Here is a 27,561-nt window from a genome sequence, read left to right on the forward strand (position 1 = left end):
TTACCCTTTAAGGGAAAGCAGTTCGGTGAGGAGCTCAGGAACGCTCCGGCCTGGCCACTGCAAAGGCACTGCTCCTTTCACCCACATTTGTCTTAAAGTCAAAGAATTTAAACTCCTAGTGTTTGTTTCTTTGTTTTACAGAATTTCCTCTTTCTATCCCTTGACTGTGCACACTGTGAAAGGTCGAGAGCCAGTTTTGAGGGAGATCGGGTTTAGTCGGCCGTGCTGTCTCCTGCAGGCAGGGCCGACAGACGCTGTCACCGCCACGCTCCCCGACCCCACGCTGGCCTTGCTCCGTCCTCCACATGCTCACCGGAAGCACTATTATTAAAGAAGAAAACACATGTTATTTTACCATCACACACTTTGCGACTTAATTGGTTTCTCCTTTGTGCATGTGCTCTTTTTCTCTCTCAACACAAAATCCACATGTCCACAGGCAAGTACATGTATCTGATGACTGATAAGAAGACAAATAGTGTGGACATCCAAGAGACAGAGGCCCCTGGAACCTCAGGGTTCCAACCAGCAGCCCAAGTACACGTGGAGTTTGGTAGATCGCTGCTCTTTCTCCACGGATACTTGGCTGCCTGTTTTTGACCCAGCACTAGCACCACACAAGGGGCCCTTGTTAATAGAAAAGGGTCAGATTTTGTCATTGCTAACTGCTAATACAATTTTGACCCTCCCGGCTTTTATCAGAAAAGATCCATAAGACTGTTTAGCTGAAGTAGAATTATGTGACTCGGCTAACTTTTTTGTGCGTAAAATGTTTAAGAGACCAAAAATCCACAGACGCTTCAAAATCATCGAGAACAGGGCACCTGGCTGGCTCAGCCAGTAGACCATACGACTCTTGATATCGGGGTCATGGGTTCGAGCCCATGCTCCGCATAGAGATTACTTTTAAAAACTAAAAGAAAATCAGTCCTTTAGGAGGATGGGCCCTTTTGTGCCTTGAAATCCCCTCGTCCCTAGAGACTCTGTGCTGAGAGCTTCAGGAGAAGTGAGAAGAGGCTTACTGCATAAAGCATTAGTTCATTCCTCCTAACTTCTATTTTGACACAAATTTTTAGAGGCTTGGAAACCGTGAAAGGATTACTAAAAGCTCGGGCAAAGGCGTTGGGGACTGTTCTCTGTTCTAACATAAACTTATGAAAACTGGGACAGGGAAGGCTCTGTCCTGACCACATGTGGGCTTCTCTTTCCTTCTTGATGGTAGTGAGACCTAGAAAGTGAACAAATACGTGATTTTTCTGACGGTGTAGTCACCTATGAAGATTGTAAACCCCCAGGGAATTCTGGCCCGTGGAGGTACTCACACAGTGTGGGTGCCCCTGAATAGTCTGCGGTTTTTCCTTCTTGCTCCCCCTCCCGAGTTCCTCCTGGTGGGCTTTCCCGAGGAAAGCTGGCCTCCCAGGCCACTGCTCGCCCGCCATGCGCGTCAGGGCCGGCTTACGCCCTTGATGCCGCTGGTTGTGTAATCCTCAGAGCAGGAAGTGGCGTGGCTCCTACGGAACCTGTTCTGCTTCAGAGAGTGACCCGGCCGTGGAGGCCGCAGCTGTCCCGGTGTGACCTGGTGACTGCGCTGACGAGCTCCCCAGGCGGCTGCCTGTGGCCGTGCAGACTCATGCTCACCTCGGGCCCCAGCGCCTGTTTGGGGACGGAGCCTCTAGTCTCTGAGCGGTGTCTGAGCGGGCTGTGTGTCTGCGCCAGCCCTGCGGGGACAGCAGCCCAGCAGCAGCGCACTTTCCTGAGTGGCAGGTTCAAAGGATCTCAGTAACTGCAAGAACGGTGCGGGGTTTCCCTTACTGCCTGACCCCGGCAGGTTAGCTGCCGAGCGCCTGGAATTGGGCGCTGTTGTCCTAAGCAGCCGCAGACTCTGCTTTTGTCCCTGTTACCTGTCAGCATCAGTGACTCGTCCCCTTGACTTCCTCGCCTTGCCAAAACTGTCGTCCCGAGAGGGTCATTTCAGCTTCGTCGTCATGGCCAGCTTCTCACCAGAGCTCCTGAGCCCCTTGGATACCCGAGCGCATTGAAATACGTGCTCGAGGCCCTCGTGCCTTCCAGCGCTCGTCTTTTTCTTAGATCTTACTCACCAGGATATTTGGTTGATGCTTTTAAGTTATTTTTCATTTCCTGGTTTGTAGTTGTCCTTATTCATATCCTTTTATAAGAACAAGGGGGGGGACTCCATTTATTGATGCTTTCACTGACTCAGATTGTAGAGATTTTTCATTTTGTGTTGGTCTGTAGCTGCGTTCCCTCAGCCTCTGCCAGCTCCGTCTCTAGTTCTGTCAGTGGCTCACTTGGCGGACTGGCGCTCGCTTCCCCGGGTCCAGAGAGCCATCTTGCGCTGGGACCACAGTCTGGTCTTCAAAGGAAGTCACGGAGCACCGGTGACCTCAGTGTGCTGTTACTAACATCAGAACGGGCATGCGCGTGAATAGGAGCAAGATGCCGTAATGGCGTGTGACCTGACGGAGCCTAGGCCCTGCTGGCTTCGGGGCCCGGTCTGAGAGGCGTCCTGTCATGACAGAGCCCCGTTGGCTCCGTCCAGCCTCTCTCAGAAAGACCTCTGGCTTCCAGACTCCAGTGCTGTCTGTTAGAGCCAGACAGTGTTCTGGGGGCTTGATGGAGGAGAGCTGTGCTATAAATATTATTAGTCCTGTTAGCTTGTTTGACCAGCCAGAATTAGTAAATCGCCACGTTGGGATTTGACAAACCATTTCATAGCCATTTCCTGTAGGTACTGAGTGGCTTGGTAGGTGGGTGGCACACCTCCAGGGTGAAGGTTTCTGACAACACTCCCATCCAGCAGAAGTATTTATCTTCTTTTCCAAGCCCTCACAACATCCCAGTGTGGAATAAGAGTCAGAGCCTTCATATGCGATATTTCCTTTATCTGAACCTGATCTGCCCAGTGGTGCACAGAAATCAAATGAATATAAACTTAGACTTTGCTCTTGACTTGCTTCTAGCATCTGTAACCCCTTGGAGTCATCCCTGGGGGCAGGCGCACAAGCAGCAGCCGGAGAGTCAGAGGACTAATGATCTTACCTGCTCCCTCAGTTCTGCAGGACGTCCCTTTATGGTAACGCCGGTGTTGCGGTGGGTATTTAATGGGCCGGCGTCATCACCTGGTTTGGCCTGATACAGCTGTGTGCCAGGGGAGCTGTACTGCCCATCCATGTAAGGGACACCTGTCTAAACAGAGTCTCTGTTGGCTCCAGATATGTGGGTAGCTATTGTCTTCATGAGAGAAAGGGTCAGAGCCACCACTGTATTTGCTCAGCAGCACTGTTTTCTGTACTTCAGTGAGGTTCGGGGAGGGTCACACGCTCATGCTGACCATCGTCTTTGTGATTTCAGAGGTGGTGGCCCAGTGGTGCACGCAGGGGGACCTCCTGGCTGTCTCTGGAATGGAACGGCAGACCCAGCTCGGTGAGCTCCCCAACGGCCCTCTTCTGAAGAGTGCCATGGTCAAGTTCTACAATGTCCGTGGGGAGCACATCTTCACTCTGGACACGCTCGTGCAAGTAAGGATGTGTGTCAGACACTCGCCGTGTTGCCACCGTGTCAGTGTGCTCTCCGGGCTCCGCTAAATACCGCGAGATGGCTATTCTTGCTGTAATTATCTTTGACAGACTTTCATCTTTCATGGACCTCAATTAAATTATGGAGTATAAGCCAAAAGAAATAAGGGAGAAACATGGGTTTGCCTTTAACCAAAACACTGTATTACATTCCCCACTGAAAAGGGTGCACAGTGAGTAAGCAGAGTGGGCTGGTGTTTATCATCAGGCGGAAATGAGAACCTAGAGAAGTATGTGCTGAATCTTCATGTCTTCACTCTGACGTGTTGTTTTCTACGCCAGTAATGTACTTCTGCATTTCAGCTAAATTACTATTAAACAGTAAGTAAGAAAGCTTTAAAGATCGTTAGGAAAGAAAGATAGCCCTTTTCTATTTGTTTTTATTTCCCAGAGATCTTCAGAGCACTTCATTCTGATCTGGGTCAGCTATCATGCAGGGTGACATTCTTAGTGGGGCGTGGTGGAGACAGGTCTGAGAGCGAATTGAGGATTGATGGGGGCGGTAACAAACTGGAGACTTCTGTCCTCACCCAGCTCAAAGAGGCAGGTATGCCAGATTCGGGGAAGTTTGTGATTAGATGCAGGCACTGATTATTTAAGTACCTCTCTCTTTTCTTGGTTGTGGAAAAGTACACATCATAGAATTTACCGTCTTAATCATTTTTAAGTGTACAGTTCAGTGCTGTTAATTGTGTTACATTATTGTGTAACCAATCTTCAGAACTTTTTCATCTTAACTAAACCGAAACTGCAGGTGCCTTGCCTGGAACATAATAGGTGCTCAGTAAATATTTGCTTGGTGGGTTGATGGATGGACAGTTGTCAATATATGCTTTGTTTAGGGCTTTCTGTGGATAGTTTGAACCAGTACGCTATGTGCCCTCTCAGATACCATGCTGACTTTCTGTCCCTACTCTGGCAAGTAGGAGAGGATGGGCATTTCCAGCTCTGAGTTAATAAGGTTTTTACAGTTATTAAAAAACTCATTTGTGAATTGAAGTAATGAAACACACCCCCAGTATATTCAGTGCTGTCCACTCTGCTGTCTGACTCAGGGCGCCCCTCCTGCTGGTATTCTGTTCCGTCTGCAGGGATTGCCCTTCCCAGCCGTCTCAGCTGGGAGAAATCCTCCTTGACACCAACGCAGTCACATCTCACGTAAATCTGCCCAGCAGCTTCAGCCCTCCCTTCTCCAGGAAGCATCCCCCTGGGATGTTTGCTCCTTCCGATATTTGTTGCACTTTTCTGTCTCCTCGTCTTACCTCCTTGAAGTCAAAGACCACATTTTCTTCATTTCTTTGAAACGCCTGGAATACGGTAGAGGTTCAACGGCCTCAACCATTGTAGAGGTTGTCATCACCTGTAACGTACAGCTGTGAGACTGGCAGAGGTCTTGGGTTTTAACTGTTTGGGGCTTAGCTGATCATCCTTTGGGGGAAGATATCCATATAGTGTCTCAGCATTTTAATTAATTATGGATTCTTCTTTTCATTTGAGGATCTGTTTCAACCATTGAAAACAGTTGTCTCAATAATACAAAGTTAAGGAAGGATGTTACTAAAATCAAGTACAACAGGGCGCCTGGGTGGCTCCGACGGTTGAACATCCAACTCTTGATTGTGACTCAGGTTGTGACCCCAGGGTCATGGGATTTAAGCCCCACATTGGGCTCTGTGCTGAGCGTGGAGCCTGCTTGGGATTCTCATTCTCTCTTCCCCTTCTCCCCATTCATGCTTGCTCTCTCTCAAAACAAATTTTTTTTAATCAAGTAAAAGATTAATTATAGACAGCACCAACTTTTTTCTGTAATGATTCTAAAATCACTTGTTATCTGCACTATTTCAAGTTGTCCAAGGGCAGGGTCATTTTTATAGCGGGAAGGAAGTTAGGAAACTTATCGGGCTGTTTATAGAAAGAACTAAATGGAATTTAGATTGGATAATTTATTTCCAAGTTAATTAGATTGTAGGTTATTGCGCGCCAAGCTGTTGCTGGGCACACACTTGTGGCAGCCGCGGCTTTAAAACTGATTCTCCTGATCTACTCATAACACCAGTGCCAGTGGCTGAAGCTCTTGTAAGGAAATACACTGTGATTCATTTTCCTTTCCTTTCCTTTCTACCTGTTGTAATTGAAAATTCTATAATTTACCTCATTAGCTGTTTCTGGGAACATCTATATATGATTGCGTATCTGTTCATCTGACAGCTGATTTTCAGAGTTAGCATTACTGACTGAAGTTTGCAGACTTCAGCCATTTGGGTCTGGGTTTTTGTTTGGTTGGTTTTGTTGGAGGTTTATGAATGTTTTTGTTTTTTATTAAAGGCATGTTGGAGAAAACAGGTTATATTCTGTAAGGTTCAGTTGTTGATGTAACATACTTGGGGGAAACATTAAGAGAGAAGGAAAGGAAGAAATGAACATGGAAACCGAAAAATGAAATGAGAGATTGTAGTTATGGTCATAGACTCTGCTCCAGAAGGAGAGTCCGTTAGCAAAGGTATATATTGACCCATTTTCTTGAGGACTAACTGTACCTGTTCTTATGAAGCTGCCACGGGAGTGCTTTTCCCGTGGTTTGCTAGAAATAGATGAAAAAAAGTCCTTCCCAGGGTTGTCTGCTTTCAAAATACAAGAATGGTACATTCTTTTTAAACTGCAGTTTGGGTGCCTGAATGCTGAGCTGGCTTTTACTGCTGCACCTTAGTCAGCAGCCAAATCATTATAGTGTAATATTCAGAACTGTCCGTGGCCCCACCAACACAGTGTGATGGTGACCAGCCACCCAACTTGGTCTGTTTAACAGTGAACTGTTCTAGAAGGCTTTCCTTCTTTGTACACACTCAGACAGACAGCATACACATCCCCTTCCAATGTTTGACATTGGAGTGCATTTCCTCTAAGACAGAAAGCATCCTACTTCCTAGGGGAGCTGTGGAAATGAGGGGCAGAGCTGCCCTAGCTGTAGGGGCTGGGAGAGCCCTCCAGGGAGCCCTCCAGCATCCACAGGGTCAAACAGTTCCACGGCCCGACCCCAGTCCTCAGCCCGGGGCCCTCATCAGCCAGAAACAGTGGGTTCAGACAGCCTCACTGTCCCTCTCTTGGGACAGCTGGGTTTGACCCTTATGTTGTCTGTTGTCTTTTATCTTTCTTGAGTGGCTTATCTTTCGTATGGAAAGAACATCCTGGTTTTTATTCCTCTTAAATTTTTAGAGGACTCCATGCAACCCACTGCAGTATACAAAAATAGCAATAAGGTGAGGAAGCTTTCAATTTTTTTTTAATAAATAAACTCACCCATCTCAGGCCTCTGCTAAAACTACCTCCTTGGAGCAGCCTTCTCTGCCCCTCTTTGTCTGAAACGACCCCCTCGCTCTTTCTCAAGCCCCCTATCCTGACATGATCCAGTACTCCCCGTCGGAGAGACTGAGAAGTGCATCTCTCCCCCGTCCTACCTCCCAGTGTCAGCTCCGTGAGGACAGGGATTTTATTTTATTCATTGTTGGTCCCCAATATTTGGAATGTGTGTAGCCCATTGTAGACGTTTGACAGACAGCTAACTGAATGACTGACTGGCAGCCCAGGGGAAGACCAGATGCCTGGGTGAGTGTGCTGTGGGCATCGTGGGCAGCGGGAGATGAGGCTGGGGGTACGCAGCGTGTCTGCATGTGCCAGAGGGGCTGGAAGTGACCATTTACTAACACAGTCCCTGTGCTGTAGCCAAGGACGCAAGAGGAGCAGACTCGCCTGCCTCCCTCACGTGGGTCGGCCTCAGGCAGCGAGACGGCAGGTCCTCGAGAGGACAGGTGACTGTGTGTTAACCGCTCACCAGACCTTTGTTTAAATAGCATCTCTCTCTAGCTGATACCTCTCCTTCTTTCATCCAACTCACCAGAGCACTAGATTTCTACTACCCTCATGCTCCCCGAAATGTAGCTCACATTCTCATCCTTTTGCTTTGGCTTTAGACATGCAAAGTATGTGAAGTTGCCCACACGAAATAAGATTTGAACAGTACCAACTTCACAGTTCTGGCCATCAGTTCTAAAAATAGTTTTTGTGTGATTGGAGAGAGACGAAGTCTGCAGATTTACAGCTGAGTGTTTCCCTAGCAGACAGCACCTGATCAAACAAAAGCATTAGGCTGTGGGAGCCGGGTTAGTGTGCACCCTTCTCTGCTCCCACGTTTAGTGGAATTAGACATCTGGTACGTTCCTCTCCTGCCGCAGCCGGTCCAGGTAGGCGGGCGGCTCTGGGGACAGGTGGCGCCCCGTGGACAGGCAGACAGTGGGTTCCTGCTTGCAGGCACCGCGGATCCTGGGGGACGGAGGGCAGAGGTCACTGACGGGGATGCAGCTGAACCGAGGCACCCCCTCCCCACATCTGTGGGCATGTGCACTTGGAGTCTTATTCTTCCCCAAACAACAACATTTGTAGGGAGGGTTTTGTGGGCTGACGTGCCCAGAAACAACAGCACAGGAAAATCAGCACGAGAAGGAAATGAGACATTAAAAAAAAAATAAGATGACATATAAAAAAAAGAATAAATGTATTCAAAAGGGTGTAAAAGGATTTTGTTTGTGGTTTCTATTTATTTATTTGCAGCTCTGTTGATATATAGTTGACGTGAATGTCGTGTAAATTAAAGTATACAAGTGCGGATTTGACACACTTATGTATTACAATAGGATTGCCATCATAGAGTTCACTGGCACCTCCACCACGGCACACAATTACCATTTCTTTTCTGTGGGAAGAACATTTAAGATATAGTCTCTTAGCAGCTTTCAAACACATAGTAGATAGAGTCTTTACCGGCGTATAGGACCTCAGGGTACCCTGAGGTCATGGCCCTACCACCGAGCCTCCTCCATTCAATGAGAATTACAGTAATCAATTCCCCACATCAGGGAGATCTCAAAACCTTCAGACAAGAGGATCAGCTCTTTCTGTAAATTCTTCGTTATTTTTCTAATGTAGCCTTAAAGTTTAGTATGAAAAGGTTCGAGTATTTATTTTGCTACTTTACGTTTTACAGGGAGTATATGCTATAAAAATAAATTACAAGAGCATGTGTCCCCCCTTTACTGAAATAAACTACCACTGACTCGAGCAAGTAAGTGAGTGCTTACCCCAAAATGCAGTGCTGTGAATTCCCATTGGTGTTCTTGTCATCCAGAAGAGGGGACTCCTAGTAACCTTGCTCTGGGTAACAGTCACTCATTTGAGCGCCTTTTTAAGTGTCACCTCTCCAGGCCACGTAATTTCCACCCTTCTCTCCGTGTTCTGGTTTTCACCCTTTTGGGTCTTTGAGGACCTCCGTGCTGAGAAGCCTGTATCCTTGGGGATGTGATGCACAGTGTGGTAGCACGGTCGCTCCTGCCCTCAAAACAGGGCCATCCTCTTGCTGTCTCCGGTGCATCTAACAGCACTTCCTGGCTAATTTGTCTCCTCTTTGGGCCCATGTGACATGCGGATTCTCTTCTGCCGTAGCGAGTCACTCCGGTCACTGTCCATTCGCTAACTGTGCGGCGTGTTTCTCCTCCTGTCTGTGTGCCTTTTCTACAGACATGTTGTCCATTTTGGCCTTGACCAAATGGATTAAGGAGAGAATTGAGGTTTCCTGTTAAGTTTGTCAGTGGGACGTTATACATTCTCTGGGGGGTGATAGGAGTATGCTGACGAGAGAGGAGGCGGCGCCTCATGGTAGGATGAGCGTAAGCGGTGCGGTTGAGACTGTGGCCCTCCTGCGTAGCTCGAGCCAAGGTCATTAGCCTGTTTGAGCTCCAGTTTACTCATGTGTTAAATGGGAGTGATGATGCCAAATGGTAGAATTGAAAGGATTAAGTGAGATGCTATATGTACTTATTAAGATGTAAGAGAAATAATTTTTTAACGTTTATTTTGAGAGAGAGAGAGAGAAAAAAAATGAATCTAAAGCAGACTCCAGGCTCTAAGCTGTCAGCACAGAGCCCGATGAAGGGCTTAAACCCATGATCCACGAGATCATGACCTGAGCTGATGTCAGATGCTTAACCAACTGAGCCACCCAACGCTGCCCAGAGAGAGAATTTTTATCCACTTTGAAAGTCCGTAGCAGTGGCTTAAGTTCCTTGGTACAAAGGGATAAGAAGTGCATACTTATCGTAATGATAATTTTATGTAAGATCCTCCCAAAACATGTAATCAGCTGTTACTATGAAAAGCAGAAACCAGAAGAACAGAAGGGCAGGGATTCATGATAGCAAAGGAATTTTTGTGTGATTTTTATGCCTTACCTGCTTTGTCTTTAGTCGTGATCACGGCTTACACTAAGTTAACAGGCCCCTCGATGGCCCCGGGCGTGGGAGCCTCTTGTCAGGAAGCGCATTTTAGAAGTACTCTGGAGGCCCACTCGCTTGAGTTCTGGGCTCCCAGCCCACGGCTACCTGGGCTCACAGAGACGGAAATAAAAGGTGGAGTGTCTTCAGCCTTGCGTTTTGTTTTGGAGTTGAAACCAGGATTAGCTGACCCTGGAGGCTATTTTAAGCAGGTGTCTTCATCTGCTCCTTTTATCTTGATATTCGTCACTGAAGTGTGAAAATTCTGTTCCTGTCTGTCATTCCTATAATAGATCTGATATCCCCACTTCTGATCTTTGAAACCCCCCAAGACCTCATTAAATTAGAGCCCGTCCAGCTGGACAGGAACGAGCAGACGCTCCGGTGGCTTCGTCGTCACGGCCCTCCGCCTCGTCCCGTCTTCCTTGGTTGCTCCCCGCTGGCACCCCCGAGCCTCGGGGTTTTTTTTCAACCCAACTAGTTGCTGACTCGCATATGTGGATTTCAGCCTGCCTGTTCGAAGCAGTGGTGGCCCCAACACCCTGGGGTGGCCGCCGCAGGAGCTGCGTCCTCTCTCCAGATGGCCGTCTGCTTTCTCCCTCTGCTTGTCAGCACCAGGGCTGCTGACGAGGGCGGCGGTGCAGGGCCTGTGGTCGGAGCCTGTGATCGGTCCCAGAAGCACCTTCGCCGTCTCACCGCTCCTCCTATCGCCACAGCTCCCGTTTTACTCATGACAACACAAGAGGCTTCCCGGGGTTGTACGATGGTCCCCAGGCCACCCAGCACATGACCCCAGGCCCAGTGTTGATTTGACTCTAAAATGCTCCTCGTTGGGGCCAAAGGGGGGACAGAAATGCTCTCTGGTCTTCTTCCTCGCCACCGCCCCAAGCCACAGGAACCACCACCCGTTTCTTGGGGACCCAGATAAACAGAGTTTCAGTAAGGAAGGTCGGTTACTGTTCCCCAGACCAATCGCACCTTCTGATAGAGACGACATGAGACAGAGCTAAGTTAGATTTTGTGGTACCAAATTAAATAATACATGTAAAAGAACTTTGCAAAACTATTCACGCCAGTGCCTGGTGTTCTGGCCTGGAGATCTGACTGCTTTCCAATGAAAATACTGAATTTCTGTGACATAGTATTTTGTTGTCTGTTGTACTTTTTAAGACCAATATTCTCAGAAACTGTTTAGTCACTTTATTTTGCTTGACACATGCTTGCGTGATCTTCTTGGCTTACTGCAAGAGCAAAAGCCTAAGTGTAGCCTCCCTCGCCCCCTGCAGCGCCCCATCGTGTCCATCTGCTGGGGCCATCGGGACTCCCGGCTGCTGATGGCTTCGGGACCGGCCCTGTACGTGGTGCGTGTGGAGCACCGCGTGTCCAGCCTGCAGCTGCTGTGCCAGCAGGCCATCGCCAGCACCCTGCGAGAAGACAAGGACATCAGCAAGCTGACCCTGCCCCCCCGCCTCTGCTCCTACCTCTCCACCGCCTTCATCCCCACCATCAAGGTACAGCCCCTCCCCGCTCCCTCCGCTTCCTCCCCTGAGCGGCATCCTGCTCCCGGAGGGCAGGCGACATGCCCAGAGCAGGAGTGCAAAAGCCACGTCTGCCCCTCGGCGAGAGCATCCAGGTGGCAAAGCCTGCACGTGCGGTCTGTCCCTGGCACCGCTGGTGTCCACCAGAGTGTCCTCGCCTCAGCTGAGGGGCGTACGCTTTCCCGTGGCAGAGGCAGTATTTAGAGCTTGACAGCCGTGCCGTCCTGATGACCCGTCGGCGTGGTCACCCCTCACTCCCTGGGGGGCGCTTCAGAAAAGCAGGAAACACGGTCCTAGAAGTTTGGGTGCCTCGCTCCATCGCTAGTTACGGGGATGGTCAGGTTGAACGCTGTCCTGAGGATTGAGTTACCGTGCCGAGGAGGGGCGACGTCCACCCAGCACTCGCTGTCACTTGTCCTTTATGTTGATTGTAACTCGAGAATCAGTCCGAGTGTTGGTGGTGTGTGGACGGGATCTGCCGGTCGCTGGTCGAGTGCGGGTCTCCTCCTCGCCTCGGGGCCGTGACACCTTACCTTGTTCTCTACAGTCTCTTTTTTGTATCCTGTCTCTGCTTCTAAGGATCAGACTGACTTTTCAAGGTTACTTTTTGCTTAAAACATCAGTTTTATAGTCTGTTGGGATGTTGCTTAATAATCGTGGTTGTACACTTGTGATTCTCAACCCTGGCTGCATGTTTAAATCACACGGGGAGTTTTAGACAATGCACATGCGCAGGGTGCTTCTTCCCACCCCCCACCCCCGCCCCGAGAATCCAGTTTCATTGTTTGGGGCGGGATCCTCACTCAGGTATTTTTTTAAAGCTCCCAGGAGATTCTTGGGTGCACCCCCAGTTGAGAGCCACTGCCCCACGACACATAGTTAATGCTCCCCGAGCTATCGGCCTGGGCTCCGTTGGAGTAAGCAATGACGTCCATGCTCTTTTCTTCCCACGTGCTGCCTCCAGCCCCCGATTCCAGACCCCAACAACATGCGAGACTTCGTGAGCTACCCCTCGGCTGGCAACGAGCGGCTGCACTGCACCATGAAGCGCACGGAGGACGACCCGGAGGTGGGCGGCCCCTGCTACACCCTCTACCTGGAGTACCTGGGCGGGCTCGTGCCCATCCTCAAGGGGCGGCGCATCAGCAAGCTGCGGCCCGAGTTCGTCATCATGGACCCCCGGACCGATAGCAAACCAGGTGGGCCTCCACGCGTGTTCTCCGTGTGGCTGAGCACCGGTGTCCCGACAGCCCAGGCAGAGTTGGTGCTGACCTGGGAAACGTGAGCCTGTGTCTGGGCTCCGTTTCCAAACTTGTGTTGAAGCTAATGATTTTCTAAATGTACTTTCTGATGGGTTTTTAACAGCATCTCGTAAGGCTTCGCGTGCTTGGGGCCCTGGACAGAGAGAACGTCAGCTCTGTGGGGGGAGGCTGGCCAGGCTTTGGGGGAATAAGAGGCTCCCCTAGTAGTTATTTATGTGGTGTTTTCAAGGGCCGTAATGTACTGTTGAGACACGTGGAGAATAATCATGAGGTACATTTCTGTCCTCCCAGAGTGAATGGTAGAATTACAATTTTCAGACCTTCAGCCTACTCCTCAGCCTCCTGCTGGAATCTTACTTCTCCTTACCAATCCACCATTGATCGCTTTTAGCTAATTACCAAGGAAAATCCCTTGCTGATCCACGAAGATTTTGGCATGATGAATCACTCTCCCTTCTGAAAACTCTCTCCTGTGTTGACCTTCATTACTCAGTCAGTGTGTGCGAGGTGCTCGCTGCGCACTTGCCTCTGGGGCCTACACTGTGAGCCTTCGCGGTTTCTGTTTGCACCGTGGACACTGGCCCGGTGTCCTATGCTGGTGACTGCTGAGGCCCACATGCCCCGCCAGTGGTACCGCCGGCTCATTGTCTGCGGCCCCTGTGAGGTCCTGGGCATCACCCACAGCGGCGAGGGGACACTGCCTGCCCTGCCAGTCACTTGTTGGTTGGGCTGCTGGTGTCCTTTCTGCCCCCGCCTCCCCCCCCACCAAGTCCCAAGCGCCTGGATGGAGGGAACTCTGTGCCGGGCCAGTGCCTGACCTTGACAGAACAAGTTGAAAGGGACTTGTTTGAGGGGTGCACGCTCATCCTGCCCACTTCCCCACCCCTGCTCTCTCTCCCGCCCATCAGACTGGCCCCTGCCCCTCGTGTCCCTGGAGCTGTGTGACGTGCTGGTGTCACAGCGCAGCAGGCGTCTTCAGCCCGACACGCCCGCCCACTCGGAGAGTTCACACGGCCGCCCCGCCTCTCTGTGCCCTCCGTGATCCGTGCAGTGTCTGTGGCTGCCGCTCTGCAGTCTGTGTACTATGTAAAGTTGAGAGCAGAGAAACTGTACTTTAAAACAGTGGATATTAGTCCACTTGTTTGTCTTTTGACTCCTGCAGTGAATGAGTACCGAGCACAGGGAAGGTTAGTGGAAGAACTGGAGGCTTGTAGGGAGACGGGTGGAAAGGAGGGAAATTGAGAAGGAAGGAAGACGAAGTGAGGAGAGCTGTGGCATGGGCGTCACAGAAGTTGTGGCTTCAGGGCAAGGGACAGGAGTGATGCCCAAACTGGGCGGGTCATGGAAGGCACACACCTCGAGGTCATTGTCCCTGAGCCTCCCTGCCATGTGTTTATGAAAGTTTACCAAGTTTATAAAACCTAAACTGAGTTGGAATGCTTAAAGCGGCTGACATGAAGCATAAATTCTCCACTAAAAATCAGACAGAAGAAGCAGGCAGGGGTGCCACGGGCACAGAGGCTCAGAACCTGGTTGCCGGCCCGATGACTGCTTCTCCAGACTGTTCCCGTCCCTCAGCTCGTGCTCACGCAGTCGGGCTCAAGTGCTGGCAGTCCTCGGGGAGTAAGGTGCTTTATTTTTGTAATTAAATGAATCAGAGTTACAAAGCACAGCAGATGAGCAGTAGGTATCCAGTGGCCCCTCTGTCCGCCATCTTTGAGTCCCCTGTGGCTGTGGGGCAACACCAGGGCGTCTCTGCTTTCAGGGAGTTTGTAAACCCTTTTGGGTGACAAGACAACTTAACACTTGGGAAGTTCGGTAAAAGCATCAAGATTTTTAATACCTCAAGACAAGAATAGAGGATGTGTCACAAGGCAGAATGTGACTAATTGCCAAACAAATGGTATATGCAGACTGGTTCAGGGGAGGGAAGGATTTCCAAGTCTGGGAAGCTGGGAATTTCTCATAAGCAGATTAACTCTTTCAGGCCTGCGCATCATTGTTCCTCAGAATGTGGTCCATGGGCCACCTCTTTGCGGATCACCTGTGGAACGTCTCAAAATGCAGGTTGCCAGGCCTTCCCTTAGCTTCATGCAGCAGGTCTGGGGGAAGACCCCCGAGTTTGCAGCTTCCGGTGCCCAGGTGGGAGGCGTGCCCCGCAGTCCGCGCTCGCTGTTGTAAATGCTTTCCAGGCAACCTGACAAACACACTCCTCAGAGTTCCCAGCGTGTATTTTGTAATTGAGAGCGTCCATGAGAGCTTTTTTTTCCAGAAAGTCCGCACATTTTTTTAAAGGATTCTTTAGTCTGAGCTTACTACAGGTGGAATTGTGTCCCCCTGAAATCCCTATGTTGAACCCTTACTCCCAGTGTTAACTGTATTTGGAGATACGGCTTTGAGATGGTGCTTCAGGTTCAATGAGGCCGTGAAGGTGGAGTCTTCATTCAGTCTGACCAGTGGCCTTGGTAAGGAGAGAGCTCGCTCTCCACACGCACACGCTCCAGAAAGGCCAGTGAGGGCACAGTTGGAGGGTGGCCGGCTGCAGGCCAGGAAGAGAGTCCTCACCGGAACCTGACCGCGCTGGCACCCTGACCTCGGGCCTCCAGCCTCCAGAACTGAGACATACATTTCTGTTGTTTGTAAGCCGCCCGGTCTGGCGTTTTGTTACAGCGGCCCATGTGGATTAAGATGTGAGTAAAGGAAAAAAGCAAATGGTATGACACATAGCCAACTGTGAGATCCTGGATTAGCAAGCAGGTCAGGAGCTGAGCGGACAACACGGCACTGAAGGTCCTCACTCGGTGAACTGGCTCTCTGCTCACGAGCACACAGAGGCCTGCTTGGGTTTCCGGGCCCATGGGAGTCAGGCCAGGCGTCCTCAGGCTGCGTGACTCCTGACTTCAGCAGCGGAAAGCACTGCAAGCGAGCGGAGCCTCTTTATTGGATCGAGCTCAGAAGCGCAAGCTTGCAGTGCTCACAAGTCATGACTTCTGCTGGGGACGCAGTTCAAGAAGAGGGCAACGTGGTTACACGGCCGGGCCTCAGCCAGCCTGCTTCCGGGTAGCCTGCGCGCCAGACTGTGCTGCTCTGCGTCCAGTGGCCTCCAAGAGGCCCCTGTTGACAGATGTCCCCTCCACATGTTCAGAAACACTAGAGATCAGCTTATGTTAACAGATGCACCCTTTCAAATGTAAACAGCTATTTTTGAATGATAAAATCACTCAAATTCTATCATTTATTTCATTGCAGTTGGACAATTCAGCTTTTTTATTACCTGGCAAGGTTCTTGGAGCCTTGAGGGAATGAGGCTTTTGTCAGCCAAACAAAGTGACTTTGAAGAGGGGGCACCTGCGGTGAGGGCAGAGCAGCGTCCTGAGAAGGAAGGGATATGAGAGGAGGAAGGAAGGCCCCAAAGCAGGAAGGGTTTCAAGGAAGATGTCCGACATGACCTCCATCTACTCTGCAGTGTTGTGTTGGCCCGACCTCTGTGCGTGCCATCTTCTGCCGTAGGACCTCTGGTTTCTGCCTGGTGGCCAGTTGGGAAAATTACCTTCTGTCCAGGCACCCTCAGCAGAGTCCACGCCCGCCACCAACAGGCCTCCTGCACAGGTGTTCCTTCCACGCTCGAAGAGGGCCGGCAGAACCTCCTGGGAGCCCCTGCGGTGGACCTGACTCTGTCAGGGCTCCGGGCCAGAGCAGGCGTGGAACCAGAGGGGGCCTTCACAGGGGTTCAGAACCCTTCAAGCGGGTTCTTGGGTCCCCAGGTGGCCTGTGAACCGTTACGAACCCAGATGGATGCCTGGTGTGCTGGAAGCTTCCAGCTTTGGGCCCGGTAAACACTGCCAAACTGTTTTGTACATTCCAGAGGCATGAAGATTCCATGCCCACTTTGATACAGTAGAAGTGCTTCCTCTTACTTAGACAATGTAATAGCATAAAAACATAGAAAGGAAACCCTGCTCTGGTCCTTTCTATTTCGAACTCTAGACTTAAAATACTGACTGAGAGAGTCAGTCTGTCCTGTAGTTTCCAGTAATAGTGATCCTTGTTAGGGTCTAACTGATACCTCCTCTCAGTCTGCCCGTTGTGTCTCACCAGATGAAATCTATGGAAACAGCTTGATTTCCGCCATGCTCGACAGCTGTAACTGCTCAGACTCCAGTGACATCGAATTGAGTGACGACTGGGCTGCCAAGAAATCCCCCAAAATCTCCCGAGCTAGCAAATCACCCAAACTCCCAAGGTAATCTCGCTCTCCAGGGGTGTTCTTCATTGCTTGTGCTTCTGGAGGCGTGTCTGCGTTGTGTCTGTAGCCGAATCCAATTGAAACCTACAACAGAAGGGCCCAGCAAGCATCCCTGCCTTTCGTCTGGAAGATGTGCCCTCAGTAATTTCAGCTTCCCTGCTTCTTTCCTCTGGGTAAAAGAAATCCACCCAGCAGGGACTTTGCTAAGCCTTCAGAACTTCTAAGGGTTAGCAGGGTGGTGGGTGGCACGGGGTGGCCGTAGCTCCCTGGCTCACTTGTTTGTTCTTCTAGTTTGAGAAAAGTAAGGAAAAGGTTTTACAGGGAAAGTACTGTAATGTGTTGAAGAGCATGCCAAATTAAACACCTCTAATGCTGTAACTGGAAATAAATTGTAAACTAAAAAAATTTTAGATGCCAACGGTTTGTCCTGTAGAGTGGCAAAAAGCTAAGAGTAGATAGAAAGGCTCCCTGCCCCAGCTGTATAAACGGCATCAAACACTGTGTCCTTAGGAGGGATTTTCTGTTGTTTTCTTTTTTTTACTCTTGCTCCACATAATGACTGAGATCCATTGGTTTCCAAGTAATAAATATAGTACAGTTTGCTTATTCCATTTACCCATCGACTGACCTCTGGTGATGAGGCTTTTTGCAGACACACACACTCCTCTATCTCGGGTACATACTGAGGAGGGGGATGTGGGGCCAGGGCACACATTTAACTTCTCTGGAAACCGCCAGACAGTATTCTGAGCTCCCGCCGGCAGTGTGTGTGAGACTTCTGTTTTCACCCACAGTTGCACTGTCCTTGTCAGGAAATAATTCTATCCACTCTGCTGGGCGTGTAGGGGTATCTTAACATCTCTCGTGATTGGTGATGCCACCCAGCTTCTCACATGTTATTGGCCATTTGGATATATTCTTTTATAAAGGGTCTGTTAAGTCTCTTGCCCTTTTTTTTATTGAGTTGTTTTTCTCTTACCGAGTTATAAGATTCCTTATGTATTTTAGCTATGAGTCTTTGGGCAGAGATTCAAAGTGCCACATGATCTAACATAATATGAATTTCTTCTTTTATGATTAGTGCTTTTTGCATCCTGTTTAGGAAATCTTTGTCTACCCTTAGCTCGTGGAGACATCCTTCTCTTTGTTTCCAGAAACTTCGTAGTTTTAGCTTTCATACTTCAATCTCAGATTAATTTTTGAGTATGGGGTGCATTCTTCCTGGGTAGGTGTCCAGTTGCTCAAGCAATTTGATTTATTTTTTTCATCTTTATTCTAAGCTTGTTAAAATTACAAATAAAACCTATGAATTTCCCTACACTTCTACGGTGTTTTCAGCTTTTCCCTTAATTCGGGGAAGACCTTTAACGCATAGCAACCAAATCCTTCACCTGTAAACGTCCTTTCAAAGCTCCTGGATGTGGCAGTCTCCGGGGCTGGTCCTGCTTCCTTCTGTCTTTCCCTGTGTTGACTCCCCGCCCCCCCCCCACCCCCTTTTAACAGCCAGACAGCCCTCACCCAGAGCCCTAACCGGCTCGGTCCCCGGTCTGCCCGGACTTCGGGAGCCCTGGTGTGGGTCACACACTCAAGCAGTACCTGTGAGGCTCAGTCTCTCCTTCCATTGATTCCTATCAACCATAACATACTCATTTTTCTAGCACCTTCCATGGGGGAGGCCGGCATTAACACGTGTCCCCATGTTACAAACCAGAGACTAAGGACCAAAGATGGAATGCAGGATCAGATGACAACAGAAAAACTGTAGACCCACAGATTTTATTTAAATTTCACAGCTGGTGAAAGTCTAGATGAGTCTGTTGAAACCCTAACATTGTATTAGGAGTTGTAAAATCATTGTGACCTTAGGGTGAAACATGGCTCTTCCCACCTGCTGTTTTCCCACATGCATGAGGCATGTGGACATTTCTTTTTTTTTTTTAATCTTTATTTACTTTTGAGAGACAGAGAATGAGCAGAGGAGGGGCAGAGAAAGAGGGAGACACAGAATCTGAAGCAGCCTCCAGGCTCTGAGCTGTCAGCACACAGCCCAACACAGAGCTCGAACACACCAACTGCAAGATCACAACCTGAGCCAAAGTCGGATGCTTAACTTTCTGAGCCACTCAGGCTTAATTCTCAGAGTTTCCTTACAAATGAATCCCTTGGTTTGGTCTAATCTCACTGTGTTTTTAAATATGTATCATTTGATAGACAGTTATGTTCTTCTTCCCTCACAGTCACAAGGCAAAAGCAGGCGAGAGAGACTAGGATGAATGAAGGGGCCTCGCCCCTGGGAACGCGGCACCCTGGTGGCGTCCGGAGCGTGCGCAGCGGGCCGCCCTGGCCTGTGGGGCCTGACCCTCCCGGCCTTGTCTCCACAGGATCAACATTGAGGCCCGGAAGTCTCCCAAGCTGTCCCGGGCTGCTCAGGAGATGTCCAGGTCTCCCCGGTTGCCGATGCGCAAGCCATCCATTGGCTCACCCAGCCTGACGCGGAGAGAGTTTCCCTTTGAAGACATCACTCAGGTAGCATCTGGGCCCCGGGTCGGTCCCACGCATCGCTCCCCCGCCCTCCTCTCCCTCCTCCGTGTGTGCCTGCCTGGGCATGCCTGCACTCGCCACCCCAGTCTCCGTGCCCGGTCACTGCCATCCCAGACAAGGCCCTGTTCGCCCTCCTCACCACCCAGCCCTTAGGCAGGCCCTGACACCTCCACGTCCCCCAGGACCTCCTTCCGCCTCAGACACGCCCCCACGGCCACCCAGGTCTCCCCGCAGGCAGCTCCAGTTGAGACATAGCCTCCCCCTGCCCAGTGAAGCCACTTCTGACCCTTTGGTGACTCTTGGCGTCCACAACAGCCCGCCCCTGGTGGCGGTCCCACAGTCTCTGCTGCCTGTCTCTCCACCCCGGTTCCTGCAGTGTCCGCCAGGGGCCACAGCCTCGCTGTTGAGAGGCCTCTTTCTGCGCTTGTGCCTTTGCTGCACCTGGGTCACGGGGGTCACCAGCTTTCCCTCTCAGTCCCCTCCCTGTTTCTCCGGGCATGCTTCTGGATAGAGCTCCGCCTCCTTCCCCGGCCCAGCCACCGCAGTCCCCATGCATCTTGTTTGCTACATTTCTCAGTGACTTCCCTTATGCCTTCTTTATGCCTTATGTCCTCTGCTAGGTAATAAGCTTGTGGAGGAGCTGTTTTTAATTCATCTTTATTATTGCTCTTGCACACACCTCTACACTCATGGCTTCAGCATATTGGGAATAAAAATTTTTTTTACTTGAATTGAATGAGAAAAGAGATAATTGGGTGGTTTGGGGACATATTTGTATCAGTGCAACTGGTGTTTCCAGGAGAAATATCAAGGGCAAAAATGGATCCAGAGCTAGGTATACTCCATCTAGTTCGGTGACTGTGGGAAAGGAGAGGCGAAGAAAAATGTGCCCTGATCACCTTGGTGGCCTTTGTAACCTACACACGTGCGGACACCCTGGGACACCTCTGCTCCTCACACCCAGCCTGAGACTCACCGCTCAGCGAGGCACCACGAGCCACCATTCAGAAACAGCTGCCTGGCCTGTTGTAGTTGGCTTCTGGTCTGAAAGATGGTAGGATGAGACCATGATTGAGTATTTCCAGTGTTACCTACCTGTGACTTTTCTAAGCAAAAATGTTAACATTCTTACTCCTGTTAAGTGATCAACAGAAAATATAAAAATAGATTGTGATTTTTTTCCTTTTTTTCCCTCCCACAGCACAACTATCTTGCTCAGGTCACGTCTAATATCTGGGGAACCAAGTTTAAGATTGTGGGCCTGGCTGCTTTCCTGCCAACCAGCCTCGGTGCAGGTAAGAGCTGTGTCCTCTCTCTGCCTGCCTCCCGGTGGAGCTGAGACTTTTGAAAAGACTGTTCAGAGGAGCTCTTATGGCCCCAGAAGATGAGCACGCACTTCATCTACCTCCACACTCTGACTCTGACAGTCGTAATTTCACAGGAATTATTACCCAAAGTGGTTTTTCCACTTTGCCAGCACTGCTTACGGTGTTTTTATATAAGCCCTGACTTCTGAAGAGACCGAAATAGCCAAAATCTCTAACAAAGATTTGGTAGGTTTCTGGTTATTTTGATTTCTGGCCTCTCACTTTGGGCAGGTTTTGATACCAGTGTCTTTAGATTCTTGAGTCCAAAGAAAGTTGAGAAGAAAGCATTAAAGACTGTAAGAAGCTGGCTGACCGTTAGTACAGTTCTTTGTGGGCAATCTTCACAGATTTCACGTAGAAGTCCCAGATAAATGCCCTCTCTGTGAGAAGTTTGAGATGGGGAGGAAAATAGAACCACGGGAGTAAATGCGGGGCTAGAACCCAGAATTCGCATTCTTTTCTGTGCTCCTGCTTGAAGGGTTGCACTGACCTGTTGTGAGTGGCTCAGGACAGCGAAGGAGTGAAATGACAGAAGGTCTTTTTCGAAGCACCTGCATCCCAGCAGGCACATAGCAGGGTGGGTTGAGGGCTTGTGCTGCCCCCCAGCCTTGCTGGGTCGGCCAATCACCTCACACGCACACGTCTCTGGAAGGCTCGGTGTGCATGTGGCTGGGGGCCCACCTTGAATGTGCTCTGTGTCATCCACTGAAAATGGTTTGTGAAAATTCCGAATCTAAGTTGTTTCCGACACGATTAAATCTTTTCAAGTAAATAATTTTCGCAGAGCAGATGTTAAAAAGACCTATCCATGTGTGTGTCTAGGAGACTTACTAAATAGTGCTGCGTCTGGATTTTTCATTTTGAGGTTTCTCAGCTCAAAGCTAAAGAAGAATAAAAATAACACATAAAGCTGATGTAGGAAATAACAATAGACCGTCCCTGTACATAATGCAGAGAAATCTAACACTATTTTCAGCAACCTAGAAAGTCTCTGATGACCATGAAATCCTGTTCTTCAGCAATTCACCTGTGCCCCACTGACGTGCACGGTGATTCTAGAAACCACTGTGTGAGTGTCGTGACCGCCCCACGTCAGTGCGCTGAGGACCGAACCATCTGCCTACAGTAAACACTGAGAAGAGGAACGGAATCTTTACCTTTTCCTTGTGGACATTGAGTAGACCCACACATAAGTCAGCAAGAGCCCTCCCACAGGGGGAGCCTAGAAGAGCCTCCAGGGCACGTGACGCACCGGTGTGAGGAATTCGAGTGCCCAAGATACAAGCTTTCTGTGTGACTGCAGTGAGCGCATTGTCCTCATCCCTAACCATTTGTTTTAAAAAGCATTTTCGTTTTCTTTAGCATTCATTTGTTAAGCTAAGAGAATTTATTGGATTCTACTAGAGAAGAAATTCTCTTAGATTCTAGAAGGTATGTTACCTGTAGTACTCTATGAAACAATCTTGGGCACTCTCATGGACTTAAAAGTGAGGACATTTGAGTATTTTATATTAGATAATTGTACGGGATAATTCATTTCCTTCAATTAGAATTATCTGGCCCATGAAATTTTTTTATTTTTAATTTTTTCTTTCTCAACTTGAAAAACATGGAATAAATTCAAATTCAAAAGATGTGAAGTAGTATACAGTAAAAATCTCTTTCTTCACCTCTTGCCACCTAGTTTTTCCCTCCAGGAGGCAACTGATATAATTTTTTAATCCCTCCTAAGATTTTAAATTGTAATTTCTTTTTATCAGTTTGAACAACAAAGAATAGCACTTTAATGCATTAATTCTTAAGCTAGAGAGAACTGTCCAGAGTTTTAAAGCCAAAATTCTCTTTGGTGAGCAAGAAAGGTGAACACATGAACAAGACCTGTAATGAGCCCACACCTGCCTAAGTGGCAGCCTCACACACACACTTCGTCCCAGAAGGCCTGCTGTGGCGTGGGGGTGCCAGCCAGGCGCCTCGGGGCATGGCGGGGACAGCTGTGGCGACGGAGCTGGGCTTACCTAGGAGTGACAGTCATAGTTGCAGAACCTCTACTTCCCTCACAGGAAGGAGTCCTAAACATCAAAGGAAGCCGATGGGGTGGTGTTCTCCCCACTCAGCCTACTGCAAAACCTAAATTCAGATTTATTGTTTCTAACTTATTTTGTCTCCTCTAAATATTTTAGTTGCCATCTAGGCATTCTCTTAAAAGCCCTTGTTGATGCAATAAAAGCACGTAAAGAAACAGGGTGAAGGGGCACCGGGTGGATCAGTCAGTGAAGCATCCAGCTCTTGATCTTGGCTCAGTCATGATTTCACTGTTCTAAGTCAGCGCAGAGTCTGTTTGGGATTCTCTCTCCCTCTCTGTCCGCCTCTCCAATCGCGCTCTCACTCTCTGTCTCAAAGTAAATAAACTTGAAAAAAATTAAAAATAAAGAAATGGTGCAGAAGTTCCCTAAATTACTACTTTGGTCATGAAATGGCCACTGAAAGTCAGGGAAACAGGACTCCAGAGCAAGGGCGGTGTTTCGTTCTTCCCTGACTCATATCACCCTCGTCTTCTGGCTGCCTGACATCCCCCTTAGCATTGCGTTCTGGTCATCCCGACTGTTTTTACTAAGTTATTTTTCTGATCACAAACGAGGCTTTTAAAATATATATTTATCATACCCCAGCTTATTCCAGAAAACCATTTGAGTCTAAGACCAGTGTTTGACATTATAAATGTATGGTTCTGTAGAAAACCACTTGGCTAAGTGACTGGGGTAGACTGAGACTTTGTTGTTACAGAATCCAGACTGCGGCTGGGGAGGCCAGTGCCGTGCAGGGGGAGACGAAGGGCTGCCGGCAGACTGTCCCCTGCCCGCACAGCCTCGCCTGCTGATGGCAGTGACACCCAGCCCCACTTCTCTTCCTGTGGCTCTGTTGGCACGGGGGCTGTCCTCTTGCATGTCTGTTAACAGTGCTTTCCTCCTCCCCCCCCCCCCCCCAGTAATCTATAAAACCAGCCTCCTGCATCTCCAGCCGAGGCAGATGACCATCTATCTCCCAGAGGTTCGGAAGATTTCCGTGGACTATGTGAATTTACCTGTCTTCAACGCAAATGTTTTCAGTGAAGATGAAGATGACTTACCAGGTGTGTTCTTAGTGGGTGGTGACGGGGACAGCATGGTAAGTAGCAGAGGATTACAGCACATCCGTGTGCACCTCCCGCCTTGCTTTGGGGAAAGGGGTGTGGCAGCACGTCCCAGGAGAAGGGGCATATCACATTGTCACTGGTTTGGGGAGGACGCACATGTTCACAGAGCATTCTGTCGTCTTATTTTATCTTCATGATAATCCTTAGCCATGTGCCCAGGCAGAGAAGTTTGTAGGACTGATCAGAATTCAGTAAAATAAGCACCAAAGCCGGGTCCCACTGGCCCTGTGGTGCCCACAGAGCTCGGTGTCTCAAACCCACCCCATCTCTGGGACAAAAAACCTTTACGTTCAGACACCTGTCTCCTGGTTTATAACTGGCATCTCAGTGGACAGAAGCCTGGTCTGAGTTAAAGGTAAAATCTGGTACAAGCTTTTAAAGTCCCAGTTTCCAAATTTTCAGATACCTGTAGCATCTTAAGTGTTTTCTAGGTGGGGGGGTGGAGGGGGGTCCTATTTTGATTAATAGAGTAGAATGGTTTCTAAGTCGTCTATCAGTAATTTCTATGTAATTGTTCTCAAAAATGTCTACCCGTAATTTTATACATCTGAAGACTCTTCTCCTTAGAACCAAGCAAGGTTCTGAAAGTCTCTGCTTTCTGAGCCAAAGGAATCCCACATGGGCCAGGGACCTCTTGGATTTGGTGGTTCTGGAACAGAGGGGTGGGACAGGGTCCTCGCCGTGGGACAGGGAAGGACATGCATTCCAGCTTCAGGCTCTGGACTTGAGGGAGTTGTTGACCTTCCTCATGGGTTTTTACCTGTAGAAGTGTTTGTACGGTACTTTCGGATGGCCGTCTTTGGTCCTCTGATGGTGTCCCTCTCCTCATAGGTGGAGCAGAGGTTCTAGACCATCAGAGTCATAATGGGCAAGGCATTGCAGCCACATAAACGTGCAGCTTGGTGAAGCCTCACACACTTGAGCTTCACAGGCCATTCTCCCCAATTTCAGAATCTTGGATTTAGAAGTATCTTTTACACCTTCCCTGAGCTCCCAGAATGTGACTACTACAGCTCTCTCTAAGTGCTCAGCCCGTGCTGCTGCTGTTATTGCCTGTGATCATTTTGTCCCTGGGCTTGTGCTTAATGCTGGTGACAGAGACTTTTCTCTTTAGCATGAAAGACACCTGCCTTCAGTTCCCCACGCAGATGAGAGACCATTTGGAGGAGAGATCTGAACAGGAATAATAGAAAACTTGTGATAAGACCCAGACTCATGCAGCCAGGAGATAGTGATATCTCACTAGAGGGCCCCACGGAAGGGATGGGGAAAGTGGGGAAGTCGTGATAGGCTCCAAGGCGGGGCTTAACTGTTAATGAAATTAGCTGCCTTCATTCAATAGTTCTGGTAAAAGGTTGGCCGGCCTTTATAATGAGCTAGTTAAATCTTACTTCTTGCTCATATACTGGTTGCTACACACCACTTAAAGACCCAGATGAGCAAACTCGCCAGGGGTCAATGGCATTTTAAACAGGGCAGCATAAAACAGTGGCTCTGAGCACCTCCGTGTGGTCTGTATATCACTGCTCAAACTCATGCTTCATTAAATTCCCTAAATGTACAAATAGGATATACTTGTAGGGTTTTACAGTGTGGCTGTACCTTACATACTGTTGGAAATGCTAAAAAGCAGATAAATTAGGAAATTATCCTTCCCTAATAATGCAGATTTGCTAGAGGATTCTTTTTTTCATTGGATTCTCTACTACATTTTACATGATTCTATTTACAGAAACTTAATTTACATAGAAATTTCAGATAACATCTGCTGCATGCTAACCAATCCATAATTGTGGCTAAACGTGCTCAGGAGCCGAGGCATTATGAACGCTCAGTGGGGTGTTATATTGTGCCATCGCTGTCTTCTTGAGTAAAAGAGTGGGCTGCTTTATGAATATCATGAGTAAAAAAGTACCTTTAAACAGCTGAGTATTTAAAAATAAAATAGGGCTGCCTGGGTGGCTCAGTGGTTGAGCATCTTGATCTCAGCTCAGGTCTTGATTTCAGGGTTGTGAGTTCAAGCCCTGCTTTGCATATGCAGCCTACTTTTAAAAAATAATTTTTTGGGGGGCGCCTGGGTGGCTCAGTCGGTTAAGCATCTGGCTTCAGCTCAGGTCACGATCTCACGGTTCATGGGTTCAGGCCCCGCGTTGGGCTCTGTGCTGACAGCTAGCTCTGAGCCTGGAGCCTGCTTCAGATTCTGTATCTCCTTCTCTCTATGACCCTCCCCTACTCACGGTGTCTCTCTCTGTCTCTCAAAAATAAATAAAAAACAAAAAATTAAAAATAATAATTTTTTAAAGTATTGGCCATGGTACCATTTAGGCACATGGTACCAAACTCAAAAGGTTCAGAAGTACTGCCCAAAGTCCTTCCAGAAACCTGAGGGAAACTTTGTATAACTTATTGTGTGAAAGATCTAGCTTTCCCCAAGCAAGCACATCTCCACCTGAAGCAGTTGGATTTTGTATGCAAAAGGACTGGATGAGTTAAGATGTATTAAATATTCTGACCCAGTTTCATGGCAGTTTTGTAAGCAGTTCATTTTTCTCATTTCCTCCCAGTGACAGGAGCATCTGGTGTGCCTGAGAGCAACCCGCCATGTACCGTGAACATCCCCATCGCCCCCATCCACAGCTCGGCACAAGCTATGTCCCCCACACAGAGCATAGGATTGGTGCAGTCCCTGCTGGCCAATCAGAATGTGCAGCTGGACGTCCTGACCAATCAGACCACGGCAGTGGGGGCATCTGAGCACGGAAGTGACAGTGCCACCCAATACCCAGTCTCCAACCGCTACTCTAACCCTGGACAGGTGATCTTCGGAGGTGTGGAGATGGGCCGCATCATCCCGAACCCCACTCAGCTGTCGCTGCCGCCGCCAGTGCAGGGAGCGATGCAGCTGTCGGTGATGGACCACGGAGACCGAGACCATGACCACCTGCAGAAGTCCGCCAAGGCCCTGCGGCCCGTGCCCCAGCTGGCCGCCGAGGGGGACGCGGTGGTGTTCAGTGCCCCACAGGAGGTCCAGGTGGCCAAGATGAACCCCCCACCCCCCTACCCGGGAACCATCCCCGCCGCCCCCACCACAGCAGCGCCCCCGCCCCCGATACCGCCCCCGCAGCCTCCAGTGGACACGTGCCTGAAGAAGGGCGACTTCTCCCTGTACCCCACGGCGGCGCATTACCAGACGCCCCTGGGCTACGAGAGGATCACCACCTTTGACAGCAGCGGCAACGTGGAGGAGGTGTGCCGGCCTCGGACGCGGATGCTCTGCTCCCAGAACACCTACACCCTCCCTGGCCCGGGCAGCTCGGCCACTCTGAGGCTCACCGCCACCGAGAAAAAGGTCCCCCAGCCGTGCACCAGTGCCACCCTGAACCGCCTGACGGTCCCACGCTACTCCATCCCGACGGGAGACCCACCCCCGTACCCCGAAATCGCTGGCCCCCTAGTCCAGGGCCGGACCGCGACGCAGAGGCCCGACATTCTCATCCA

The 27,561-nt window shown here is 49.5% G+C and overlaps 1 protein-coding gene across 1 annotated transcript in view; it reads left to right on the plus strand.

The window, feature by feature from the left end:
* The window catches only part of TULP4 (TUB like protein 4), a 165,191-nt gene that overhangs the window by 129,674 nt on the left and 7,956 nt on the right, over nucleotides 1-27,561 (plus strand). Inside the window, exons 6-13 of the mRNA XM_029943259.1 lie at nucleotides 3,373-3,539; nucleotides 11,203-11,427; nucleotides 12,419-12,653; nucleotides 16,815-16,959; nucleotides 19,344-19,488; nucleotides 20,705-20,798; nucleotides 23,857-24,000; nucleotides 26,628-27,553. Coding sequence (XP_029799119.1) covers nucleotides 3,373-3,539; nucleotides 11,203-11,427; nucleotides 12,419-12,653; nucleotides 16,815-16,959; nucleotides 19,344-19,488; nucleotides 20,705-20,798; nucleotides 23,857-24,000; nucleotides 26,628-27,553 — 2,081 coding nt within the window. The remainder of the gene's footprint in view (nucleotides 1-3,372; nucleotides 3,540-11,202; nucleotides 11,428-12,418; nucleotides 12,654-16,814; nucleotides 16,960-19,343; nucleotides 19,489-20,704; nucleotides 20,799-23,856; nucleotides 24,001-26,627; nucleotides 27,554-27,561) is intronic.

Source organism: Suricata suricatta, chromosome 7, assembly GCF_006229205.1.
Source record: "Suricata suricatta isolate VVHF042 chromosome 7, meerkat_22Aug2017_6uvM2_HiC, whole genome shotgun sequence".
Classification (NCBI taxonomy): domain Eukaryota; kingdom Metazoa; phylum Chordata; class Mammalia; order Carnivora; family Herpestidae; genus Suricata; species Suricata suricatta.